Here is an 18907-nt window from a genome sequence, read left to right as displayed (position 1 = left end):
ATCCACCACCGCTCGCACCCTGCCCCAACCCGCCGACAAGCGCGCCCGCTGCCCGCTGCCCGCTGCATCATCGCGAGATCCGACCTGCGACCTGCGACCTGCGACTCCTCGGCCGAATTGCGATGTACACCACCTCCCCGGCTGAGTAATGCCCGCCGCGTGCCAGCCTGTGCGCGCCGTGCCCTTCCCTGCGCGCAGCCTCCTCCGGTCGGCCCTCGCCCTCACTAACAACACCACCACTCCATTCGCTCCCTGCTAGTCGCTCTCTCCCCACGAGCCCCACGGACACCCTGCTCGAGCGCGGCACCGCCTCACCACACTCGTAACACTTCCTGCACCCGCCCTCAAGCGCAGCGACGCTCCTCCGGCCAGTGTTCGCCCAGCCAGCCCTGTCTCACGCCGCCGGACTTGGCACGAGAGCCTGCCTCTCTCACTCCACCCGTCGCCGCATGGAAGTCTGGGGAAGGAGAGGGCTAACGAGCCCAGGTGTGATTAGCATGTGGGGAAGTGTGCTGTAGAGCCTGCGCCGACCTGAGCCGTGTGGAGAGTGGTCTCCGATGATGATGCCGTCCGAGAGACAGACACCTCAGCAGCCCGGTCGGTCCCCGGTGCAAGTCGGAAACCGAGCAAAAACACGGCAAGCAACCATGACCACAGCATCTCCCAACCCCTGCACGACCACGACCCAACGCACCTCCTCTCACCGATAGCCCGGACGATCACGCCTGATCGCCGAACACACAAGCATTGGCGAAACTCCACAATCACCTGTTTCACCAAGCCGCGAAAACAAAAGCTCTCAGGTCGCATCTTCCCCACGCCCCCGGTGTCGCTGCTTGAAACGTCTCTCCTATCAATGGGGTGCCAAGCTTCACGACTTCAACTCTATCTCATGTGCTACCATGCTTTTGCACGACAGCAAAGCAAATCCAGCTACGTCGTCCGTCACGGCGCGGCGGTGAGTGGCCGCAAGCGCAAGTATGCGATGCGGCCTGAACGCGTATCCTTCCTGACGCTCTGTGGATTCCCTAACCGTTCTCTTGGTATGTAGACAGCGCATCCGTCCCCAAGCTTACGTTGCCTGGTGACGATCAAATATTGGCGCCGGTGACTCGTCTTGTCTGGCGTCTTGTCGACGTCAAGCTTGCAGAGTCGTGGCCTTCGCCTGCTCTTGCTGAGAACCCTGAACACGGAGAGTGACAACCCCAACATGTTTGCCGTGGCTCTCATGTACTACGCAGACATTTGTGTCACTCATAGTTAGTCACCAACACAGACAGCACCAGCGGACTCATCCTCCAACCATGTGATCTAAAAAACGTCGATTCATCTAATCGTGCCACTCTACATACCCATCCCCCTCCCTCCCTCCAACACCGTCAAACCCCTCACTCCTCCCCCTCAAACTCCACCAACGCTGTCCCCGCCTTACACATCTCGCCCGCCCCATGCACAACCCTCTTCACCCTCCCGTCCGCCGGGCTCCGAATGACCGTCTCCATCTTCATGCTCTCAATCACGACGAGCGGCTGGTTCTTGACAACCTCCTGCCCGGCCTCGACCTCCACGCGCAGCACCTTGCACGGCATCGGCGCGCGCACCGAGTTCGCCGCGTCCTTCGAGCCGAGCGCTTTCGCGTGCCACGCCGGCGGCGCGAGGGCCAGCGTGTACTGCGCGCCGCGCTGGAAGAGCGTGAGCGTCTGGCTCGCGGGGTCGCGGACGAGGGTCGTCGCCGCGCGGGTGTGCGGGTAGAAAGAGGTCAGGACGCGGCTGGCGGGGTCGTAGGAGGATGTGATGTGCGTTGGCGGGGAGTCGTTGATCGAGACTGAGAATGTGTCCGCGCTGGTTTTTGTCACGAGGACTTTGGTCGGTGTCGGGGCTGGCGCGGCGGGGTCGGTGGAGGGGACGAGGAGGTTGAAGGCCCGCGGCTGGGGCGCGGTGTTGAAGCCGACGGCCTGCACGGGGCGGTGCGGCGAGGCCTCGGGGCGGGATGCGAGGTCTGCCTCGTACAGGCCTATGGCGGCCTGCGACCAGACGTCGTCCGGGATGGGGTGCATGGCGAAGAGCTCGTCGTGGTGTTTTTGGATGTAGCCTGTTTCGACCTCGCCGGCGACGAAAGCGGGGCTCTGCGAGCAGCGCTTGAGGAACTCGATGTTGGTCGTCGGGCCGGCGATTTCGTAGGATTCGAGAGCGGCGACGAGGTTTTGCAGAGCGCTTTTTCTGTCGGGGCCGCTGACGATGAGCTTCGCGATCATGGGGTCGTAGTGGCTGGAGACCTCGTCGCCTTCGACGAAGCCGGCGTCGATGCGCACGTTTTCTGTCAGAGCTGGCGTGCGCAGGTGTAGCAGCTTGCCGGTCGAGGGCATGAAGTTCATGCTTGGGTCTTCGGCGTAGATTCTTGCTTCAATGGCATGCCCTCTGCTCTTGATACGCTCCTCCACCTGCTCCTGCGTGAGAGGCAGCTTGCCTCCCTCCGCCACGATGATCTGCCACCTAACCAGATCTTCGCCCGTCACCATCTCCGTCACGGGGTGCTCGACCTGTAACCGCGTGTTCATCTCCATGAAGAAGAACTCGCCCGTCTCGTTGTCAAAAATAAACTCCACCGTCCCCGCGCCCTCATACCCCACCGCCAACGCCGCCTTCCTCGCCTTCTCCCACAAATCCTGCCTCACGCTCTCCTCCAAATTCGGCGCCGGCGACTCCTCCAGGATCTTCTGATGCCGCCTCTGCACACTACAATCCCTCTCCCCCAACGCCACACAACTCCCGTGCCCGTCCGCAAAAACCTGCACCTCAATATGCCTCGGCGTGGTAATATACTTCTCAACCAACATGACATCGTCCCCAAACGAGCTCCGCGCCTCACTCTTAGCGCTCTCAAGCTGCTGCTCAAACTCCCCCTCCTCCATCGCAATCCGCATCCCCTTGCCACCCCCGCCCTTAACAGCCTTCAGCAAAACCGGATACCCGATCTCCGCCGCCCTCTCCTTCAAATACCCCGGCTCCTGCTCCCGCCCATGATAGCCCGGGATGCACGGCACGCCCGCCGCGAGCATGATCTCCTTACTCCTGCTCTTATCGCCCATATCCTCGATCGCCCTCCAAGGGGGACCAATAAATTTCACGCCCGCATCGGCGCACGCGCGCGCGAACCCCGCGTTCTCCGACAGGAAGCCGTAGCCCGGGTGGATGGCCTCGCAGCCGTGGTCTCTCGCCAGCTGGATGATGCGGGCGCCGTTGAGGTACTGGTCTGTGCTGCCGAGGTTGATGGCGAAGGGCGAGGAGAGGGCGTGCTGGGCGCGCGCGTCGGGGTCCGTGTAGAGGGTTGTGGTGCGGATGCCGGTTTGGGCGGCCGTGCGGTTGACGCGGAGGGCGATTTCGCCGCGGTTCGCGATGAGGATTGAGCGGAGGGAGGTGGTGGGGTGGGGGGTTGTTGTGGAGGGGGAGGATGTGGTGGTGCTGGTGTAGCGGATGGGGGTGTTGTTGCGTTTGGGTTGGAGGGCGGCGGTTGTGCCGCGGAGGGCGCGGAGTTTGGAGGGCGTGGACATTGTTGGTTTGTGGAGGAGCGTCTAGGGAGGGCGGCGTGGCATGCTGGGGTCTGGTGGTTTTGTTCGCGGTGCGATATGTGAAGCAGAGGTTGGCCAGTCCTTAAGCCGATGTCTGGTTGTCTCGGTGTTTGGCTCAATGCGCCTTGAACCGCTGGAAAGCGCGGGGCCCCGGACCTGGAGCTGCTGCGAGCCGAGGCTACGGCTTTTGATGAGTGAGGTCGATGTGTGCCTGGATTTTCAGGAACGAATCCAACATTGAAAGTAAGGCACCCGGCTTGATTTCGCTTGCTGCTGGAGTGCCGCATTATACCTACCTTACGATAGAGTTCGTGTACCCAGTAAGAATCTTCAAATGTACCCAAAAAAGGTCCTGCAGGACCGTTCTGGAACCACCCTCTCCCTACGGATACAAAGGTACCGCCGCTTGCAGCTCACATGAGTCTAGTAAGAAATGCCTGCCGAGTTTCTTACGGTCTAGAGATATATCAATATGAGAATGGAGTCAAAAATCCCTAAGGTATCCGTTAGTTTCGGATGGCAACATGTAAGATGTGCGCCATATGGAGTCGCTTGTTCTTGAGCACTGCGACCGTGCATCTTTGCGCAGGGGGTCGGGCGGCTAATAAAAGAGCAGCTGATGAATATGCAAGCCACAGCCGAGCGGTGCATCTTGAGAACATGCCAGACTTACACGCGTTCTGCGACCGTGGCTCTGCTTTCGACTCTCTTAGACCAGGCGCGAGCAAAAGCTCCGATCACTATCACCCTTTGGCATGGGTGACGCCAGCACCACCCACCGGACGGCCGATGGCTCCGAGCATCCGCCGACATCCTCTCTGGCGAGGCATGACTCTCGTATCTGCGCAACCTCTACTCACTCATCCCTGGGAAACTGCGAGCCTGCTTCGAAACGTCGCAAAGTAGAACTTGAAGATTCGAGCGGCGTTACGCCGGAGCAGCCTCATTCCTTCGGTCACAGTGTCAATGGGGGCAGCTCGAGGAATCATTTCGGCCATCAATACATTTGCGGCGATGTCACCTTCAACCAGGCTCAAGAAAGAAATGGTCCGGTTGCTGAGCTCTCAAGCTCGGGAGCCGTTTTGGAAGCTCTGAAGTTTGAGGAGATGGATGTACGATACGCGACTGTCCGTACAGCGCATGCAAGAACATGTCGCTGGCTGTTTGGCAAGCAAGAGTATATCGACTGGCGGGACCCGGATTTGCGAAGCCAGAATGGTGGGTTTCTCTGGATAAAGGGAAAGCCAGGCTCTGGCAAGTCGACGCTCATGAAATGCGCCGTCGACGATGCTTCAAAGAGATGGCCGGAGCACCACATCGTTCACTTCTTCTTCAACGCGCGGGGAAACGTTGTCGAAAGGTCAAGCGCAGGAATGTATCGATCTCTGCTCGTCCAGTTGCTGGAGAAGGTTCCGCGTTTGCAAGACGTGTTGACATCCTTGAATGTCCCCCGACTGCAGCCCCAAAATTGGCCACTAGAAACGTTCAAGAACCTGATACTACAGCTCATCTGCAATCTAGGAGAAGAAAAAGCCGTGTGCTACATTGATGCCCTCGACGAATGCGATGAAACCGAACTCAGGGATATGGTCGAGTTCTTCGAGGCGTTGGGCGAAAAGACGACCGAAGCGAACCTTGATTTCCATGTTTGCTTCTCAAGCCGTCACTACCCTTACATTACCATAGATAAACAAGTGGAGCTGGACCTTGATGCCCAAGACGAGCACGATCAGGACATCAGAGACTAATTTGGTCGATCATGGTTCTGACGGACAAAATCTTGGGCAATTGCTGGATTCTGAGGCCACAGAGGGTAATTTTGAAGCTGTGAAAATACTTCTGAAAGCTGGAGCCGCAACGGAAAATTTAAGCCAGGCTGCTCTGGGCAGAATCTTCAAAGAAGACCAGCGCGAAATCGTTGACACGCTGCTCAACTAATGGGTCGTGAAGCGGCCCTCAGACTATGTTTTTGGTTGCATTTTTGAGGCGTCCTGTGAAGCTGACAATACACACGCTTTGACCGAAGTCCTAAAAACGTGGTCAAGGGTAGAACCGTACGGGACGTGGTCACAGGCAAGACCCGGAGGTGCAGGGAGTCTCCTATCGCAGTGGACACCCTTTTACCTAGGTGTTCGAACTGCATGCGAATTTGGCAGCGAGAACGTGCTTAGGATGCTGCTTTCGGCGCAAGACCGACCACTGGAGTCGCCTCGTGAACAGCGAGCTTTCGCTGCTGGATTTAAAATCGCATGTGAGGCTGCCCATGGCAGCTTCATTCGGCTTGCTCTGGAATGGCCTACACTGCGACCATTTTTGCGAGAGGAGTGCCGCCGAATCCTGTCTGCGCAGATTAAGGCAGATGATCATACTCTCGCAAGACTACTGGTCGATACTAGAGGCCAAGAAAGCCCAACCGGAACGAGGCTGGTCGCCGACGAACTGCAGTTGGCCATCGCAGCTGAGAATATGAGCAGTGTGGTCGCACTACTTGAGGTGTTGAGAGACTTCCAAATTACCGTTACGGTGGCTTCACGTCTAGGTCGGGACGACGACCATATGCAACTCCGAGGCGCACTCGCGCAGGATGGTGTTCTGGTCAAGGTACTGGACTTCGATTCCATGCCAGACGTTATCGGCGATATCTGGACAACCAGCAACAGGAGAATTCGAGTCAACATTAACGACGTCCGTCGGTGAAGGTTTATGGACTGGCTGCGGACAATTCTTGGGAGCTGAGTCGTGATGACTCTGGCATGGTATCATCGCCGGTTGTGATCTATCACAAATACCGACAGGAGACGAGAAGACGAGTGGGGTGACGCAAGTGTAGACCCACTCTTGGCGAGCCATCACATCCTTCGTGTCTCGTCGGTGGATCCTCGCGATTCACGACACAGCCTTGTAAGGCAAAGCGCTCATCTGCGCTCAAACTACGATCGCGCCGGTGTGTCGGCAACGGCTGAAGGCAAGGGAATGCTTTACTGTGAGGTGTCTCAACTGAGATATGGTGATCGGTCTGGACCAAGATGTCTGCGCGACGGTCGGGAGAGCTTGACTGCACCAGGTGTTGAAACAGTCGTGCAGGGCCCTGAAGTCGGAATGTACACTCCCGACAATCCACGCCTTGATGACTGAGTCCAGGTGCAATGCCAAGGTATGGTCTAATTCTTGGCTGGCTGCATTGTGCCTGCCTATCACACAGACATACTGAAGCTACAAGCCGGATCTTCACCGATTGGCCATGCTTTAATTTAGGATGAGGTGAGATCCACAGAGATGACCATCTTGACACAGGTCTACCCTTGGAGCGACTGCTCGTCATTTCGAGTGAAGGATTGAAGCGACTACTGTGGTCCTCCTTGGTCGCCTGTACATTCTTACCAACACAATTTGGTCCCATCTTTGATTCCTCATCGTCAATCGTCTTCAACTGCAACAATCCAAAGACGATGGCTCTGCGCTTATCATGTATATTTTTGTTCTGGCTTGCATCAATGCACTTAGCATCCTCACAGTACGCAGACAGAATGCTTATACTGGTCCAAGGAACTAACCCCACCACAGGTCAAATCTAACCGTGCACTTCTCAAGCGAAGACGATGCCAACTGTGAGCCATCGACAGAGCATCCTGGCTTCACCATGGAGTACATTCCTTTGCCGAGAGGTGCTTACGAGCGCGAATGCTACAACCTAGCAGATCTTTTCGCGAACAACTTCACGAACATCAGCAACCCAACAGAGCCTCATCCTGGAGTACCCAACTCCGGATCAGCCAGAGCGAATGACCCCAACAGGCTCAACGTGACGGCTCTGAACAGGGCTGCCTATGATGTCCAAGCAAATTACTCCCGCATCTGGTATCAGCGAACCAACGAGAGCGTGTACGGCACCACAGCGCCGGGAGAGATTGCCGCGAGACTACTCAATATATATCCCGAACGGGATTGCAAGCAAGGCAAAGGCAACCCGCCTCTAGATATTGGGCTGGTGCCTTTCTACTCATGGAACTGCCAGAGCGAAGCATCGGGCGAATGCTACTCCACGCCGGAAGAGATTCAAAGCTTTGGCATCTCGTCCGCAGCTCTGTTTCAAGAGACTTACGGCGAGAGTTGTTGGGCGATGGAGGCGAGAGGCGCCGCTTCAGAGCTTCAGCCTGCACGCCTCTTAGCTGCTGTTGTGGGATTCTCCGTGCGGTGGCATTGGTGCTATAGGAAAATCTCAATTGCGTGCGGTCGACCATTGATGACCGTCCGAGTTTGTCCCTAAAAACATTGGCTCGCTTTTGAGGCTGCCAGCCCCAGGACTGGATCCGCTTGCTTCGCGGGCGCCGTGCCTTCGCTGGGTATGCTTGAGTTGCTTTGCAATGATGTTTCCAAAAGCATAGGTACAAATCGCAGCCATCGAAGACCTCGCGTAGTCCGGATAGGCCCTCATTTGCCCACACATTTGAGGCCATCAGCTCTGGGCGGTCATCGTTCAGCCATATCGCCACAGCTGCTCAGGCGCAACATGAGGTTGAAGGCATGAAGGTTTCCCATTCGCTGGTAGCGGACCGAATCGATTTTTCAGGTCCTGTTTCCACTCTCTAATGGACGGTGAGTCCCCAGGCCGTCTTCGATCTCGATTGTGGTACGTGACTGCGACTACAATCGGCGCTTGATGTATGTGGTGCTTAATTTGATGGCCTACTTCGTTGTCCGATGCGCGCCGATAGGAAGCACGTAAGGCTGGGAAACGTTCAGGCGGAGTTTTCTGTGGTCGCACCATCCAAGGAGACTCAAATTGGATGACCCTAGGCTCGTGCAGACTTCCGACAACTCTATGCTCGAACAGGCTTTCGAGCTCTAATTCCTCGATGGCTGCTTTAATGGTACAGTAATCCAGAATGCGCTTGAAGCTGCCCCTAATGAGTTGGATGTAGCGAAGCGAAAGGCTCCGCAAGGTCTCAAGCCCCTGTAGCGACGTGAGTAGTTCACTCTCGGTGACTTTGAAGCCTTGTAGAGTGAGATTCTTGAGACATGGTAGGCTTGACTCGCCTAGCGCCCGGATAATGCGTCCGAAATGCACGGTCGAGTCTTCGATACGATCCAGAGAGAAATGGCCAAGATCGAGTGTTTGGATGCTGGGACAGGTCTGCAGCAAGGATCGCAAACCGTCATGACCCGAGTGTCGATTGGATTCTTCCAGGACGTCGTTTTGGAAGCTCTGTTCGACCGTTCCCTCGGAGATACTCAACGAGAGCTCTGTCAACCGGCTCAGCGATTGAGCAAGCCTACCAGACGCGAAGTCGACGCTATTGAGCTCGTCGCAATACAGGCTGCAACGTAGCATTCGAGTGTTATTAAACAGATCCAGACTTTGGACGGGCAAATTGCATGCGGCCAAAGATGCGAACAATGTGCGGCTAACATTGGCTGCTGCGGTCCAGATCGGTTTCCAGTTGCCTCGAAATAGAGGAAGCAGAGGCGTAACAGTGTCATCCTTGTAAACTACAACCTCAGTCCGCAACCTCCGAAGAGAACCTCCGTGCGCAGCAAGATTGGCGAGGGCCTGCCCGACGAGCTCCACATCCTTCTGGTTACTCAGCAGGTGGTTTTGCTCGGCAAGCCTCTCTTTCAAGACTGCACGATCGAGTCTGGTCCGTCGTATATCTCCTCGCTTGAAATGATCAAAGCCTATACGAACGAACGGATCATCCTCATCAAGTCTAGCGACCCTTGTCCCTCTCTCCTTAAGTCGAGTGGCCAGTTCCGAGGTGTTGTACACTGGCGCGACAAGCGTCAGGTCTTGGAGCAGGCACCCAACGCCACCAACTGATGTCACAGCAACGAAAGAGCGAAGTCTCTGTTCTGTGATTTCAACCCTCTTTGTGCGAAACCTGGCTTTGAGGTGCTCCTGTGCAGTTTTCGAAGCGAGACATCTGCTCGTCAATCGAAGAGAGCTTGTATCGGAGAGAGATAGTAGAACGACAATGCTTTCCATGAGCTCTGATGGAAGGTCTTGTAGAGACATGGGAGCAAGACGTCAACGGACGGTCATCGAAAAGCTGGATATGAAGCATGCGGCGATGAAGGCTTTAGAAAACAGTCGCAGTAGTACCGAAGTAGCACAACGGAAGAAGAAGAAAGTCTGACAAGGGGAAAGTTCGAAGCGAGGTAGAGAGGGAATTGTGACTGGGCTGTAGGCACTGGACAGCAACCGAGCTTGGCTACCGGAATCCCAGCGTGAGAGCCGTCACGTTGATACAATATCGTCCGAGGCCTTCGCCTCATTAGCCGTCATGTCTTTTTGTATGGCACCCAGCGTTTCGACAATCTCAGCCCATTCATCCATAGCGCCATACTGCCTCGCACAGTTAGCCATGAGCAGCCCCACGTCGTAGCATCTGTCTGACGCATCATCCCTCTGCTTCAACTTGGTTCCCACGCAAGCAAAGAACCCGTTCCTTGAGAGTTGGCTGGATTTGTGACAATGCTCGTAATGCGCCTTTGCTTCGCCAGCAGACACTTCGAGTACGTTGTAGCACGCTGCCATGCTCACAAAGTTGGCCTTGCCATTCGCGTGACGACTGTAGCAAGCATATGCTTCTGCATGTGCGCAGCCGCCAAATTTCGTCTTGCGTTTACGCCGCGTGTCGCAAGGCCCCACGCCCAGCAGTCGCCAGGAAGGACTCGCGAGTGTAAGAATGTAATCCAGCGGTGCGGCGGCGGCGCCGATGGCCAGTGAATCAACAACAGAGCCCAAGCGGCGCGAGAGAAGGTATCGCGTGACTTCCTCGCACGCGGCAATGAAGACGACGTGAATGGTTGGCAGCCCGCCTTCTCTTATTATTTTGAGTAATACACAGGCAATTACTGTGCTCAGCGCGAAAAGCAGTGCAGTGGAGAGCCGCATGATTTTTGTGGTGGTTAAGTGTCGGTGATAAGTTCGAGTTGAGGTGGAGTGTGAGCGACGGACAACGAAGCTCGGTCTAGGAACACTTCTCCGAGAAAGGATTCACGCTTGTTATAGCACGACCCGCTAAAATAATCCGTCTGCAACCTATTTACCAACGGTTCAACATTTGTGGTAGTCTTGCACCTGCAAATCAACGCAGGCTTCCTGAAATCGAGCGAGCGTCAGGGACCTTCCCAAACCTAGGCCTGTCGCCAGAACGGAGCATATGATGAAACGATCAGGGCACAGGGTCTCTTGAAGCCCGATAATCGCAGGCTCATGCATGCTCTTAAAATGCTGAGTACTACGTCGGCATTCCTCGACGATTAGGAGCTCAACAGGATTGAGTGTGCGAAGATGGTCCACAAGACTGCCAAGATGGCCGAAGGTACCATTCCGTAGCGGTGTTGTGCGGCAGCTGCAAAACAGATGGCAACACACCCTTCCAACCACACCCTACCAATCTTTCGCCACCAGATCTCATGCATTGTATTCGTGTTAGACTCTGGCGACTTCTCGATAACAGTCTCCCACGCCGCAAACCGTCTGTCATGATCGCGGTGAATCGCCGGCCAATTCGCCTCATTCATGTCATAATCTGAAACCTCGCCGTTCCCGGCAGGGACTCTTCCACTTTTTCTTATCTTATCCAGCCAGAAGTGAGCAGTCCTTTTTGCGATCTGGAAGTCAATCTCAAACCACTCATGCTGAGCTCGAGTCCGTATCTTGACTGGAACATCACGTCGGAAGTGCGCGAGGTAAGTGTGAACCACCGCCTCCAGGCGTAGCAACACAGCGTAAGGTATGTCCTCTATCGGATACTCATCACTGAGCGCTATACCAGAGCTCTTTTGGATCCCCGCCTTTCTTTCTTCCCAATTCCCCAGCGTGTATCCAATCTTGACATGGTTGGAGTGCATCGCCTTGAACAGGTACAATACACCCACGACCTTCGGTGTCGGTAAGGGCTTATTGAACAGTCGGGACACTTCTGATCTGACCTTGTGTGGCGCCCAAGCCGAGCATTTTGCCTCAAGAAAGCGGTTTTTCTGAGAAGGCTGGTTTGACCCTTCCAAAATCTCTGATTCTTCCGCATTATTCAGTGATGGAGTATCATCGCCCTGAGGTCCTGTGCTTGAGAATTCTGACGCAAAGACTGCCAGTCGATGGATATCACTGCGACCGGAGCACGCATTGTCGCCTGTGCCAGTGTTTGTTCGCTGCCGGGAGTTTCGTGCGCGCTGGCGATCGCTGACTTCTGGCACCTGGGGGTCTGACTTCTTTTTAGAAGGGGTATTTTCGGGTGAAGTTGGACTTCCGAAGTCGTCGGGAAAGTCTGGAAACTCGCCTTTCCATGTCGCTTCGATGTCCATTCGCTGCTTCTCGTATTGATCCCATTTGTTGCACACCAGTGACTGGTTGACTTTGCGAACATCGTCCAGCGAGAGAGTACTTCTAGCTTGTTCCATGATGGTTCGGACCTGAGATAAAACATTGTCGTCATTGATCGTGCCCTTACAGCGTCCACTGGTTCTCCTGGCTATGCACTGGTATTCTTTGATGTCTTGATTCTGGAAATCTGCTTGGAGTGTAGAGAAGAGTGGGTAACGATATCTCGATACAGAGTTTCGACTGGAAGATAATGCAAGTGGGGAAGGCGAATGCCCAGTGCTCGTATTGCTGGGCGCCGCTGATTGCTGAAAAGGGGTTGCCCCCGGTCGACGGGCATCGGGCGAGGGTGTGCTTGCAGGCCTAGGCTGCGCTGACCCGTTCGCTGAGATGGAGGTGTCAGGCCAAGCGAAAGTGAATCCGTTCGATCCGCGACGATGTTGTCGCTTGAACTCCCGGGCCTTAGGGGAGTATTCTGTTCAGATGATAGTGACCGTGGGGCTCTCGTCGGTGGATCTGCTGGTGGATTTAAGCAATCAGTACCGCTGGCACCACGCTGGATGGGCGCTTGTAGATGAGACGGACCGAGATCCGAGTCCGGCCCGAAAATCCATCGAGAAGTGAACACATCTTCAATGCATATCACGTCGCCATGGTCGGGGCAAAGCGAGAGGTGACCTGCATGCTGAATCTGTTCAATACCAAGTTCCGACCGGGAAATCGTTAGAATGCTCCGAACTGTAGCCAGAGAGTTTTCGTCATCCAGCACAGAATCACAGCGGTCGTTGTCTGTTTTCCAGATGCACTGGTGTTGACCAAAGGTCCCCCGTTGTTGGACTTCAGTTTGTAACTCGTCGAAGGATAACGCGAGCATTGTGGACATGCTGAGCAAGAGTGGGAGGCGGGATGTGGATATCGCGAGATGGCAAACTAACTCCACAAGCAGTTGGGACTAGATGGATTGCCGTTCGATTGTAAAGAAATGCTGAGATCTGGGGAGAGACGCATTTTCTGGCACCGTGTGCCATATGTGCGGCACTCCAATCTCTAGGGGGCAATGCGTAGCAAGCCCTTGGCTTCATAACCGAGCTGAAGAAGATGATTAGAAAGGGACTCACATAGATTGCTGCGAGGCTTTGCGAGTAGGCGGAGGCTTAAGCGAAGCCAGTCCACTGCGGCTTAGACAGGCCAAAGGTGCTCAGCTGTTTCAATGCTGCTGAGTGAAGCGGAAATGGCATGTAGCGTTGTCTAGAGGCGAACGCGTAGGTTTGTTTGTGGATAGAGAGTGGACTTGGAGAGCTGTCGGAAGAAAAAGTTTTTGGCTCGCGCCTAAATCGAGCCGATGTCCGCCATGGAGTCCGAGGCGTGTGTAAGCTGCCTAAAATCGGGCAGATGTGACCAGAAATATCATCACCTCAAGTGTGACCAGGATGAACTAATGTTGGAGGCTTGGGAGCGTGTCGACCGGCGCGCCTGCAGGCGTGCGGCGTCGTTCGGCGTCTGTCTGAGGCCGGAAGCGCGCCCGAGCTCGCTCAGCCACGGCATCTTTCCCTCATCGTCAGCTGGCCCGAGTCAGAACACCTCACAAGCACGTTATCGCAGCGAGTTTCATTCTCATCGTTTTCATGACGGATTGAAGCCACCAATCAGTCTTTGTCGAGCTTTCGACAATGAAACGTAGTCCGTTCGGGAATATGCAGGCACTGGCTCAGCAGGGCGAGGACAAGGCGCATTGCCGCCCATACTTGGTTGCACCTCAGGATTACCGAGCGAATCGATGTTGGCCATGCCCGTCGATGCATTGAACGAGTCTTCAGCTCTTCATCGCTTGTCGCCGGCTGCTTCATGACTCAAGCGGCAAGGGAACGAGCGCCACCAACAGGCTGTCACCATGGAGTTCCCGAGGTGACGCAATGGGAGAGTGGACATCACGAGCGAGCTACGTCTTTTGGCCTCCATCCACCTGCTGAAAGTAAATTTAACCCTCGTGTACTGCGTTGATTATCCGTATTTGCAGGGCGCCAGCCGCCATCCGTCATCGCTTCACTGCCCAGCAGTGTTACAGACCACGAGCTAAGTGAAGAATAGCCCTCCTCCCATGTGACTGCCCAGCTGCGGAAATAGATGCGGTTTCACTGCCACTTCGAGAAGCTGCAGTGAAGTGGGCGAAGTGAACCAAGCGACGCGCCGCACGTCGAACGGGCGCTGCACAGCCTTGACGGCTGTTCAAACCCCCACAATCCTATCTAGGTACTTATACTCAAGATGAGCTGGCCAGATGGCACTTATTCTCTCTATCAATCTCATCAAACAAGCTTTGAGGCACCCCCTCAGCGTCTCACGAGATGTCTTTCTTGTGGTCTAATCAAAGTCAGCCGTGGATTACCGCGAATCTCCTCGAACTGGTCAACCCAGATACCAACGACTGGAGCTGTGTAGGGCATGCACATTCACAAGGCCGAAGATGTCGGAACAGAATAGCAAGAGCCGATGTCGTACAAGCAAAACGGCTGTTGACGGTGCTTCCGAGCATCGCAAATGACACTCGTGTGCTTGAGCGGGAACTAGCCAGGCTTGCTTCCCTTACTCTTTGCAAACGATGGCACGTCAAAGACTCCGACCAGTACATCCAGGTGATCCATGATTGGATCGCATCCATTCGATGTACCCAGGGCTTGGAATCAATTGCCCTTGCTCAACAGCGTCATCAGCACATCCATCAAATCGGACAGCGTGAGCAAGCAGGCCGCCCACGCCGTATCGTCGACCCTGCTCGCCAGCCTACTGCGTCTGTACCACAACTCAACTACTTCGTCGAGAATGCAGCTTCGCTCGCTTTACCACAAACAGTGTATCAGCCTGACCTTCAGTTCGAGCAACACCGGCACACCGTTCAGCCACACCGTATCCAGCAGCCAATTCGCCAGCTCTTTGCTCACGCGCTAGAAGCTACTTACTATCCGCAACATTCAGTCACACGACCACTGATTCCGGTCGACCGTCAGATCGATCAACGCGTACGGTATACCCAGTCCCGGCCTGTCATGGAGCCTGTTCGCGAGCCTGTCGCTGCTACTCAACAGGTCGTTCACGCCGCTCAGAATCAAAACTCAACCTCACGTATACGGACAACAAATTCTCCTTCTCTTCATCGCGAACAGCAAAGCCATGCAGCCCAGCCACAACGCGTTGTCACTCCTGTCCGTGAACAGAATGCTTCTACGCCAGAAGCCAATCACCAGACCAACCAGCCACACCACGCGCCCGAACCTGATCGCCAGCGCACTGTTTCCGCACCAGAGCGCTGCACCATCTGTTTGGATGACGTCGGAAGCAACGGCGACCGTGAAACTTTGAGATGCGACCACAGCTTCTGCGCAGGATGTATTCAGCGCTGGTTGACCGAGTCACCTAGCTGTCCTCTCTGCCGAGATAACGGACTGAGATTCATCCCAGGTCCGTTTCAGGCTCGTCAGCTCATGGGAGCGCTGAGAGAAGTTCAAGAAGCGCTACAGGCTAGCAATGATAGTGTAGTCGAGCCGTCAGTGGCAACTCTCGAAAGAGTAGCCGATCCGGTACCGGCTCTTGCACAAGACTTCGAGCGCCATGGAGATGCTAGGCCCTCACAAGAATTTGAGCAACCCACTGCGACCTCTGCGACCTCTGGACCTTCTAGTAGTCCGCCAGTCGCGGCGCCTGCAGAAGCAGCTGCAGAGCCTAGCGTCGAACAACAGCGGCCTCCTATCGAGACACTCGAGGCGGCCATTGAAGCACTTAGTGTCAACGAGCAGCAACCTCCCCCAGCACAGCGACTCGGTGCAGTAGCCGGAGAACCAAATATCGCTCCCCAGCATTCTCCAGCCGAGCACCAGCACGATCACGACACGGCTGCACCAGAGCAGCCAGCAACTCCTGCTTCTGATACCCCAACGGCCGTGCCGCCAACTGCCGGTGAGTCACCAACTCCTGCTTCCAGTGCACAAGCCGCCGCACCAGGCCCATCAAGCAGTAGTGAGCCAGCGAGTCCTGCTCCTAGTGGTTCAGTAGCCACGCAAAGTCCACCAGGCACCAGTGAGCGAGCAGACTGTGGCATCTGCCTCGAGACCCTCGGCGCGAGCGGCACTACGGAGACATTGCCCTGCTCGCACACTTTCTGCAGCGAGTGCATCTCGCCATGGCTTCAGCGTAGCAACAGGTGTCCCTACCGATGCGCCGTTCGCCCGAGAGCCCGTACTAACCATAATACGCGTCTGTGATGACGGTTGGCGACAGATTCTGGATGGAGGAATTTCGTCTGACAGCCTTGGATTTGCTAGTTCCCTTGTTTTCTTAACATGAACGGTCGATAGCGGCGGGACAAGGTCCTCGGGGAGTTATGGTACATGGCAGTGGCAACTGGAGGCTATTCAGGGCCTAGAAACGACAGAGAAATGATTATGGACTACTTTCACTTCCATCCTGCCATACACTTCGTTGGAACCAGAACATCCTCAGATTCAGCCGACGTTAACTGTGGAACCACGCTTCCTCAGCCAAAAGCCTCTACAGCAGTCAGCACGCAAAGCACTCGCATTGGAGACCGATGAGAAAATGCAGTAGGTGGTACAATCTCTGCTTAATGTTATATTGTAGGCTCAAGAGAGCGCGCGTTGCTACATACCAATCATCTCAGACTAGTCCGAAACCGTAAGCGAGACCAACCGACCGGGATCATCAGTAATCCTATAGGCATAGCCACGCCCAAACAAGGCGGAGTAGCCAACACAGACCATCGTATAGCATGGAGACACAGCCACACGCAAGCGAGCCAGGCAGCCGCCGAACCGCAGCTCCTCCGCCAGCCTCAGGCACACAGACTTCCGTGTCATCAAGGGCAGGGTCTCAAAGTAGCAGGTGGTATTGGTATTTCTCAGACTCCCCCGTGATCTAGTCGTGTAACAGTAAGGGTAGCAGCAAAGCGTAACAGCGCAGGCGTCGATCACTCGACTTCGGCAGCGGGCTTTCTTCATCCCATTGCCCCTCTCATTGGAGGAGGAACCGACCAACCGACCGACCGCACGCCAGCCCCGCCTGCGCGCATGAAACCCTCCAAGGTCTCGAGTCAAAAAGCATCAAGCATCTGTCGTAAACGCCGGGCCCAATGCTTGAGTGTAAAGAAAACAGGAGCCCCGGAAACTAATTTTCCGTGAAAAGTCCTTCTCGTGCTTCGTCTCTTCTACTGCAGAGTGCGGTACAGGGGCCCGTTGCAGTCGCGCAAGCGCTTTGCGGCCTGCTCAGGCGTGATGTCGCGCTGGGGCTCGGCCATCATTTCGTAGCCGACGAGGAATTTCCGCACGGTGGCGCTGCGCAGCAAGGGTGGGTAGAAGTGGATGTGGAAGTGGCTGGCTTCGATTTCCTCGGCAGTGCCGGTCAGTGGTGCTTGGTGGAGACCCATGCCTGTGATGCCACGTTAGTCTGGTTTCTGAATGGGTTGTATCGAGAGGTGTGCTCACTGTAAGGGAAGCTGGTCTCGAAAAGGTTATCGTATCGCCTGGTAATCTCGGAAATAACTTCAGCCAGATCTGAGCGGTCTTTGTCGTTGAAGTCCACAAGAGCCCGCTTGTGCGTCTTCGCGATGACCATGACCTCGAAAGGCCAGGTTGCCCACCAGGGACATCCGGCCCAGAAGCTCTCGTTCTCGAATACTGTCCGCTCGCCCTTTTCGCTTTCGAGCTTGGCGTAGTCTTCCAGCATGTGGCAATCGTTGTGTTCCCTCCGGTATTGCTGCATGTTCTGAAGCTCGATACTGGGCTCTTCGGGAAGCGAGGTGGTAGTCCAGACTTGACCGTGGGGATGCGGGTTTGAGCAGCCCATAGCAGCACCCTTGTTCTCAAAGATCTGCATATAACGGTACTGCTGCTTGGGTGCCTCGATGATGCTGCCGTTTGTCTCTGCGGGAGCATCACCGTTGGGAATAGCCTTGTTAAGGAGAGGTGATCGGGGATCCAGGTGAGCTCTGTAGATCTTAGTCCAGGTGTTGATCACGGGCAAGATATCCTGAGCTGGCATGTCCGCGAGCGTCAGGTTGTGCTTCGGCGAGAAGGTGATCACGTAGCATTTGCCGGTCGTAGACTCCGCTTTGAGTAGTCGAGACGATAATGCTGGAATGCCGTTAGCCTCAGCAAAGCCATATACAAATTCCCGGGCCGAACTTACAACCGTCCTCCTTGGGAGCGTCATATTGTGCCTGCTCCTCCTTCACAGCCGAATAGTCGTTCACAAAGACGAACGTGCTGTCGTACTTCGGGTTTGAATCGCCTTGCGCGCGCTTGTTGCCGGGACACAGATAGCACTACTGCGCTTGTCAGCGCTCTGTCCGGTATCCAATTCCACACATCCTTCAACGCGGCGAACGTACCGATTGGTCGTAACTGGGCAGCTCATTCTTCTGTGCCGACTCCTGCGCTCCCTGCCATGGTCTCTTGGTGCGGTGGGGGCTGACTAGCACCCAGCTGCCTCGGAGCGGGTTAAAGCGGCGGTGCGAAATGTCGTCGAGAATGGCGTCAGGCATCTCGACCTGGTTCTCGGCGGAGTTCGTGGTCTCTTCTCGGGCTCGGGCCTGCTTGGAGGAGACAAATGAGCCGGGGAGATCTGGTGAGGAGGGGTGGAGGATGTGCATACTGAAGAAACAACGGGTAGGGCAGACGCGTGGGGAGCGGTTCACGTAGGGTCTGCGGGACTGACAAACGTATGGCGAGTCGAAGAGGAGGAGCAGCAGGAGGGGCCGGCGGGAGTCGCGCTCATATACCAGCGAACGGGTGGGTTGGGGCGGCGGGGAACAGGCGTAGCGGCGGAAAGGTGGTGGTGGAAAAGGCTGAGGCGGTTTTGGGCGCTGGGCCAGCGTCAAGTCGAGGCTGGCATCGGGCTCATGTGGGCGGGCCAGGCGCATGTGCGGACTGCATTGGTGCAGAGAGGGTGGATGGGCGGTGCAACGCCGCGGGATGTGGAGGGCAAGTGGCATGGAGCGTCGCTG

At 55.7% G+C, this 18907-nt stretch overlaps 4 protein-coding genes across 4 annotated transcripts; 2 read left to right on the top strand and 2 right to left on the bottom strand.

Annotated features, from left to right (window-relative positions):
• Positions 1-1388: 1388 nt before the first annotated feature.
• On the bottom strand, positions 1389-3551 carry WHR41_06497 (uncharacterized protein; the record flags this gene model as incomplete). Its single annotated transcript, XM_069375102.1, has 1 exon — positions 1389-3551. One exon carries the CDS (start codon positions 3549-3551, stop codon positions 1389-1391), a length of 2163 nt encoding a protein of 720 aa, XP_069228267.1.
• A 773-nt stretch (positions 3552-4324) lies between these two features.
• On the top strand, positions 4325-5317 carry WHR41_06496 (uncharacterized protein; the record flags this gene model as incomplete). The annotated part of the gene is made up of 1 exon (XM_069375101.1): positions 4325-5317. The coding sequence occupies one exon, from the start codon at positions 4325-4327 to the stop codon at positions 5315-5317; it is 993 nt and encodes a 330-aa protein (XP_069228268.1).
• A 1438-nt stretch (positions 5318-6755) lies between these two features.
• Positions 6756-8218, top strand: WHR41_06495 (uncharacterized protein). Its single transcript, XM_069375100.1, has 2 exons — positions 6756-7083; positions 7134-8218. Exons 1-2 carry the CDS (start codon positions 7019-7021, stop codon positions 7834-7836), a joined length of 768 nt encoding a protein of 255 aa, XP_069228269.1. The 5' UTR covers positions 6756-7018; the 3' UTR covers positions 7837-8218.
• An 8272-nt stretch (positions 8219-16490) lies between these two features.
• WHR41_06494 (uncharacterized protein) lies at positions 16491-18752 on the bottom strand. The gene is made up of 5 exons (XM_069375099.1): positions 18556-18752; positions 18293-18493; positions 18091-18226; positions 17388-18035; positions 16491-17331 (listed from the first exon to the last, which is right to left on the bottom strand). The coding sequence occupies exons 2-5, from the start codon at positions 18443-18445 to the stop codon at positions 17111-17113; spliced, it is 1158 nt and encodes a 385-aa protein (XP_069228270.1). The 5' UTR covers positions 18446-18493; positions 18556-18752; the 3' UTR covers positions 16491-17110.
• Positions 18753-18907: the final 155 nt, after the last annotated feature.

Source organism: Cladosporium halotolerans (assembly GCF_011745625.1).
Source record: "Cladosporium halotolerans strain TM138-S3 chromosome Unknown Sca21, whole genome shotgun sequence".
Classification (NCBI taxonomy): domain Eukaryota; kingdom Fungi; phylum Ascomycota; class Dothideomycetes; order Cladosporiales; family Cladosporiaceae; genus Cladosporium; species Cladosporium halotolerans.
The sequence above is the reverse complement of the archived record's forward strand: the minus strand, read 5'-3'. Positions and strand labels throughout refer to the sequence as shown.

Excerpts from the sequence above, each read along its gene's own strand:
- WHR41_06495 (XM_069375100.1), top strand. The coding sequence starts at position 7,019 with ATGGCTCTGCGCTTATCATGTATATTTTTGTTCTGGCTTGCATCAATG. Across the intron at positions 7,084-7,133 it reads ATGCACTTAGCATCCTCACA|GTCAAATCTAACCGTGCACT; the intron begins GTACGCAGACAG and ends ACCCCACCACAG.
- WHR41_06494 (XM_069375099.1), bottom strand. The coding sequence starts at position 18,445 with ATGCCTGACGCCATTCTCGACGACATTTCGCACCGCCGCTTTAACCCG. Across the intron at positions 18,227-18,292 it reads TGCCCAGTTACGACCAATCG|TGCTATCTGTGTCCCGGCAA; the intron begins GTACGTTCGCCG and ends CAAGCGCAGTAG. Across the intron at positions 18,036-18,090 it reads CGCTCCCAAGGAGGACGGTT|CATTATCGTCTCGACTACTC; the intron begins GTAAGTTCGGCC and ends ACGGCATTCCAG.